This window comes from Vigna unguiculata, chromosome 9, assembly GCF_004118075.2.
Source record: "Vigna unguiculata cultivar IT97K-499-35 chromosome 9, ASM411807v1, whole genome shotgun sequence".
NCBI lineage: Eukaryota > Viridiplantae > Streptophyta > Magnoliopsida > Fabales > Fabaceae > Vigna > Vigna unguiculata.
In genome coordinates, this window is record NC_040287.1 from 31165573 (window position 1) to 31173089 (window position 7517).

The following is a 7517-nucleotide window of genomic DNA, read 5'->3' on the forward strand; positions in this document are numbered from 1 at the left end:
TTATATATTTGATCCTTACTTTCGTCCAATTTTATTAATTCAATTCTAACATTTTTTTTAATTAGTCCCAAATTTTCTCAATTTCTTTTAACATCGTTTAAATAATTAATGGTCGGTAAACTATGTCTATCACATATCAATTTGCAAGTTTTTGGATTTTTTTTTAATTTAAAAAAAATGTTCATGTGTCAAACGAGCATTATGTCACGTGTTAGGTTGATCAGTGTTACATGTCAAGATCAATGTTTTATACTCAATTTAATTTTTATATTCGCTATTTTTGTTCAATTTAGTTTTTTTTAAATAAAACAATTTCGATCCTTTCCAAATTGAAACTAAATTTAATTTTTATATAAATGTTATACTAGTATTTATATTAAAATTAACATTTTATCGTCTTAAAATTTGAAACCAATAGTATTAATCCTCACTCTTCAATTTTTAATTCTAATTTTAAATCAATTGTAATCCTAACCCTAAACAAAAAATATTTAATAAAAATATGAGTATAAAATTTATATAAACATTAAAATTGGTCTCCATTTGGAAAAGGACAAAATTGTTCGATTTAATAAAATTGAGACTAAATTGAAAAAAATAAATAACGGATACAGAGACCAAGTTGAATACAAAATATTAACCCGGACACTAATCCTGACATATGGCACGATGTCGACTTGACACATGTACATTTTTTTAATTAAAAAAAATAAAGAAATATAAAAAAATAGTTAAAAAATTAATTAAAAAAAACACGAATTAACACATGAAAGACACATTCATTACTAGTTAATTAGTTAATTATTTAAACGATACTAACAAAAAAAATCAAATTGATTAAAATTGACAAAAATTAGAACTTGATTAAAAAAACATATATTAAGACTAAATTAACAAAGAAATTTTTTTTTACAACTAAACTTTGACAACTTACTCTTACCATCTGAGGTGACATTTTCTAAGTAGCTACTCATTTATTCTTTTTTTTTTATTTTTTTATATTTTAAAATCACTTAAAATATATTATCTAAGGTAAGAGAAAATTGTCAAAATTTAACTGTTAAGATATAATTGTCTGGTGACAAAACTGAACAAAAACGAAAAATACATGTCTAAATTAACCTAAAATTTTTAATCAATGTGAAACTTCTGATTGACATCAAATTCATTCTTACTATTTTTTTTTTCTCACCCTTGTATACCCAAAATCAGTGGAAGAATATGGTCACTGCACCACACAAAGCTATGGAAAGCTATGAATATAGTTTCATTTTATTTTATAATAGTTTCCATGCGTTACCGTAGGAACAGCAATGAACATGGCATCATTTCCTAAAACACTAAATGATGACAAAATATGTATGGAAAAACACGTTTTTACAACACCTCATACACGTACAAACAAAACAACAATCACAAATCTCGCACCACTAACATTCTTACTTCCATCACATGATAACAAATATGGGTTTGATTTTTTTTTTCTTGATAATTAATTATGAATTTGTTAGGAAGATTATTCTTCAAAAGAAAAGTTTTGTTTCAGATTCTGAACATTATCTCTATAACGAAATTATTAATCTGTGATTAAAATTAGATAAGCATGCAGCAGATGTAGGAGATGAGTGAGATTGGATGAATAAAGCTGGTTGTGATGACTTGTTTGATTAGTAATTAAGGTTAATGCAAAGTCAAATGAATATGAATATGAGTATGAGTATGATGTATCTAAGGTAGCGGGTTCAATGTCTCCAAAATTAAACTGAAGAAGAGTTGGTCTGAAAATCGTAACCCCCTCTTTTCCCAAACCACACATCCCCTCACACACAGACACACACGTTTATAAATACTCTCTTTTTTCCGCGTTCTCCTTAGTCCCTCCAAACCCATTTGCAATCTGCTCTTTCTCTCCAATATGAACTTTGTCTCCGAACATGATTTCCCCAATCTTGAAATCATTCCTCAGACTTTCAGCTCATGCTTTTTCTCTGCTCAACTATGCCCTACAGATAAGTAAGCTCCTCTTTCTTCACTGTCTTTTTTGCTTAGTATTATTCCTATGGAACAGTTTCTCGTGACTTTCGAGGTTGATTGGAACTTTCTTTGTTTTATTTTGTCTTATACGATAAACAGTACTATATTGTTTTTTTTTTTTTGGATGAGTGGTATTTTAATGGTGTATTTGACTTCAGAACGACGGAGGTTTCACTTCCACCATTAGAGGGTTTTTCCGGTCACGATTGGACACAGCAGTTGCCGTATTCAAGTAAGCAACTTTGCTTGAACGAGTTCCCAGATTTGGAAAACCTAGACCTCGATTTTAGCCTCCCACCCCTGGGTGAAGATTTGGAGGAGGTGGAGCAGAAGCCCTTGAACATTGTTGTTGTTCCCGAAGAAAGTCATCATTGCGGTCGCGAGAAGGGTTTTGGGGATGCTTTATTGGCGATTGAAAATGGGTCTGCGATTTGTGTGAAGAAAGAGGAGGTGCAGAATATTCAGCAGATGCTAGTGCCTCGTGCTGGTAGTAACAGTAAGAAGAAGAAGAAGAAGAAGCCATGTGCTCTGGAATTTGAGGAGATAATGAAGCATTTTGATGTTCCCATTAATGAAGCTGCTAAGCAAATGAATGTGGGGTTAACCATGTTGAAGAGAAGGTGCAGGGAGCTTAACATCATGAGGTGGCCCCATAGGAAACTCAAGAGCTTGCAATTACTCATCGAGAATGTTAAGGTAATGTACCTAGACATGCTTGTCATGTCCTATGTATGAGTGTGAGTATATCTCTACCATTTAATGAGCATCGACTGAAACAACATTATCTTTTTGTTACCTTATTTCCCGTGTCTTAATTACTGGACCAGTAAACTATGTTGCTTTTGTTTGCTGAGAAATCCTGAGTTTACAATTGTAGGAGTTGGACCCCACGCGGAATCATAATTAAGAACTTTGTAGGTTGTACTGTTTTGGAATAGTTTGTGCCCCATAAAAGGGCAGTGAAGGTGACAAGAAAACCAACGTGAAAACTAATTAACCACTGATTTTATTACTTTTCTGTGGTCAATGGCTGAAAGTGGTTGGTATGTGGTGCAGGAATTGGGTTTGGCAGACGAGGTTTCCATGTTGGAGAAGCATAAAAGGTTGTTGGAAAAATTACCAGGTCTGGAATTAAATGCAAAAGCCAAGAAGCTGAGGCAAGCTTGTTTCAAAGCTAATTACAAGAGGAGAAGGTTTATGGGTATGACACTCCAAGCTTGACCTTCATGGTTATGCCAGGAATTCGAGGATGAACATGAAAGGAATAGGAGTATATAGAGATTTGAAACATTACATAAAATAGGATGTTGGAGACTCTACTAGGTAACATAGGTTCATATTGTGAATTAGGAAACTGATTTGACTTCACAACTCATGTTGTTCATGACCTCTTTACATCATGTCTTTTAATACTTACAATCTTACTTTTGGAACCTATATGATATGAGTTGCTATTGTTGTGAAGTATTATTGTCCATTAATTCCTACTATTATTATATGCTTTATTCTTCTACAACTACCCAGAAACCGGTTAAAACGATTAACTGATTTCTCTTCCCAAAATAACTGAGTCACCACTGGTTTAATTAACCAAGCTTATGCAATTTGTTAACATCTTTTATAATCCTATGACCAAATTCCTGCTTCTAGGAGAGTATCTTACAAATACGTTTCTTAATTAATTTACAAAAATCATGTTTAAGGACAAAATCTTGACGCCTTATCAAATTTGTTTAAAACTGGTTTCCGACAATATTTAAGGATAAAATTGTTGGCTGAATTTACGGTTTTTTTTTTCTGAAGAAAATTTAAAGTTCATACAAAACTACTCATTTAGGGCAAAGATATTGAGTAGAAGACATTTTTACAGCTTCAATACTCATTCGACTGCACATAAATTAGTTGTGATATTTTTAACTCCGTTCTAGTGACATTGATATGATATAATGCTAAAAATTAAAAAAAATTAATAATAAAGTACAATTATTTTAGGAACATCTTTTTTTGTAACATGCACTTTGTTATAGTATGGAAATTTTCACTCAAATGTTAAGGTTATAAAAAAAGGTTTTAAAATTGTTTTTATGAGTTTAATGATCCTGAAATTGGTTTATAAAAGATAGTGTATATATAGTTTTGGAAGGGTTTGTATAGAAAAAAATGTGACAAGAGTACAAAGAGTGGTTTTAATTTCATGTGAGTTGTTTAGCATAGAGAGGCATAAATGTGTGGTGAGTTATTGCATGATGGTTCTCTATTTTGATGCATTTGAATGTGATTTTTTGTTTGATAGTTATGATGTTGGATGAAGATGTATTTTGTTGGGACTTGGGAATTATAGTGTATCACATGTCATTTGGTCTAAATGCTTTTACCACATAAACAAACAACTTAGTTTTTAAATAAAACCTATATATATGGAATATTGCCTCAAACAAACAAATTGAAATTTGATGTTGAGAACTCTCAAATTTATTAGGTCTAAAAACATTTACAATACAAACAAATTACCTCATAAAGTAACTACGCACTCTTATTTTTTACTTTAAATTTATGTTTATTGATTAAATAAATCTGAATAAGATCGATTAAGCCAGTAAATAAATCTGACTAAATAAATTCATTAAATATTTCGGTTATTTTCTACTTTTCGTTATTAGTTAACAAGTTATTTTACTTTATAAATAGTGTTATTACTAATTTTCAACTATTTTTTATACCATTTAATTTATTTTAACCGTTATACTAATTGCAATATTTTATTATTTTAATTGTAGGCTTCAATACACGGGTATATTGATAAATGGTACTTTTTTTTATTACACTGTCTTCTTATTCAATAATATTTATTAATATTAAGAAAGATAATATTTACATAAAAGTGTTTCTTATTTACTTTATTTGAACTTTTGATTGAAAAATATTTTAGTTTTATATAAGATGAATAAAATAGACAATGTTATATATATATATATATATATATATATATATATATATATATATATATATATATATATATATATATATATATATATATATAAAACGTAATTAAAACAATTTTATACTTAACACTTAATCAAGATAAAAAAATAGAAAAGTTAAAATCAATTAAAACTAAAACTATAAATATACACAATTTTGTCGACCGAATTTAAAAATAAAATATTTATATAAAAATACCATATCAATATTATTTTTTTTCAATTTAAATGTACCATTTCTTTATCGTATAATTTTATTAACTGTTCATAATTTAGCAAGTTAATTTTAACTTCTTTCAGTTACCAACTACAGTTTTATAGTTTTAAATAAAAACTAAAATACTTGCTTTTATGTAAATACTGTATTGTAGTCTACAGTAGAAACAATAAAAGTTGGACTTACCTAGATAATATATTATTAATAATATTCACAATATTTTTAAAAAATGAATTTCGTCCATAAATAATAAATAATATTATTAGGATAAATATTATAAATACTATATGATATAGAAAGTCTTTGTCAGAATTATGTTATTAAAAAAAATCTTCATCACCATAATTATTATTTCTATAATATAATTATTTATTGTACACAAGATAACGCATATATTTACGATAATATGCAATAAAAGAATTGAGTTTGGTTAGCCTAATCCATGCAAACCAATCAAGAAAAATATCTTTAAGCATTTTAATTAGTAAATGTAAAATAAAAAATAATGATATTAAATGTCATGTTTTATTATGCAATTTAATATATAAACAGAAATTTAACAAGATAATAAAAACTTAAAAATGTATTTCATTTTATCTCATATTAAATAATGTGTATATGCATAGAATAAATAAATAAATCTTCTATTTTATATTATATATATATTGCATTATGTTTTATATTATTTAATTTTGAATTTAAAAATCATATTTCTTTCCATTATCCAAATAAATAAACTAACATAAAATTCTTACTATCCATATCAGTATTTGTGTATTTGGATTTTGTAATTGGATAGAATGAGTGGGTTTTAACTTATAGGGCCCGCTCTTTTAGGGTCTTTCTTCCTACACCTCCAAGCATTTCTTCTGCACCTCCAAAAAATCTTTAAATTTCCAAAATACCCTTTGACCATTTAAAGAAACTCACGGACATCACACCCCCAAAAATACTTCCGGATGTCGACTTTCGGAAATCAAAATATATGACTTCCGGAAGTCAAAATCATCACCAGAAGTCAACTTCCGAAAGTCAAAAATCAACACCGAAAGTTGACTTTCGAAAATCAAAAATCATCACCGAAAGTCAAAAATCATCACCGGAAGTCGACTTCCAGAAATCAAAAATCATCACCAGAAGTCAAAACACATTACGGAAGTCGACTTCCATATATAAAAAAAATTATATATTTTAATTTATTTTATTTTTTAAAACATATTCAAAATTATAAAACATATAAATTTTAAAAAAATTATTTAAAAAAAATAAGTAATAAAAATACTAAATAAAAAATTAAAAAATAAAATTAAAAAACAATTCAAATTCAAATAATAAAACTTTAAATTTAGAATATATATATATATATATATATATATATATATATTTAGTTAAAGTTTTATTATTTTAATTTAAACTATTTTCTAATTTTATTTATTTTATTGATATTATTATATTTATTATATTTATATATTTCATGTATATTACTTTATATCTTATTTGAATTTTTTAATTTTGCTTAAAATTTAAATATTTAATTTTAATCAAATTTTTAAAATTTTTTCAATTATATATTTTTTAATATTTTCAAATTTAAATTTATTTTTATATAATTTAATAAAAATTTAATAAAAATATAAAAAAATTAAAACAAATTATATTTGAAATAACATATATAAATAATATATAAATAATCAAATTAAAAATAAACTACATATCATGGAAATTGATTTTTAAGAATATTCGAATTTTTTTATTTTAAATTTGATTATTTATATATGTTATTTTAAATATCATTTTTTAATTCTTTTGTATTTTTATTACATTTTTAATAAATTATACAAAAATAAATTTAAATTTAAAAATATCAAAAAATATATAATTAAAAAATTAAAATTTAATTAAAATGAAATATTTATATTTTAAACAAAATTAAAAAATTCAAATAAAATATAAAATAATATACATAAAAAATAAAAATAAATAATTATAATAATATCAATAAAATAAATAAAAGTAAAAATAAAATTAAAAATTAATTTAAATTAAAATAATAAAACTTTTTTAATATATATTTATATATATGGAAGTCGACTTGCGTTTGTATATATATTCGGAAGTCCCACTTCCGTTTATATATATATATTTTAAATTATTTAAAGTTTTATTATTTGAATTTATTTTTTTTTTTGATTTTTTTTTCAATTTTTTTTTCAATTTTTTTTTCAATTTTTTTTAGTATTTTTTTAGTATTATTTTTTAGTTTTTAAAGTAATTTTTTTAAAATT

The 7517-nt window shown here is 25.4% G+C and overlaps 1 protein-coding gene across 1 annotated transcript; it reads left to right on the plus strand.

Annotated features, from left to right (window-relative positions):
- Positions 1–1746: 1746 nt before the first annotated feature.
- LOC114164648 (protein RKD4) lies at positions 1747–3487 on the plus strand. The gene is made up of 3 exons (XM_028049385.1): positions 1747–2013; positions 2193–2730; positions 3091–3487. Exons 1-3 carry the CDS (start codon positions 1916–1918, stop codon positions 3253–3255), a joined length of 801 nt encoding a protein of 266 aa, XP_027905186.1. The 5' UTR covers positions 1747–1915; the 3' UTR covers positions 3256–3487.
- The last annotated feature ends 4030 nt before the right edge of the window (positions 3488–7517 follow it).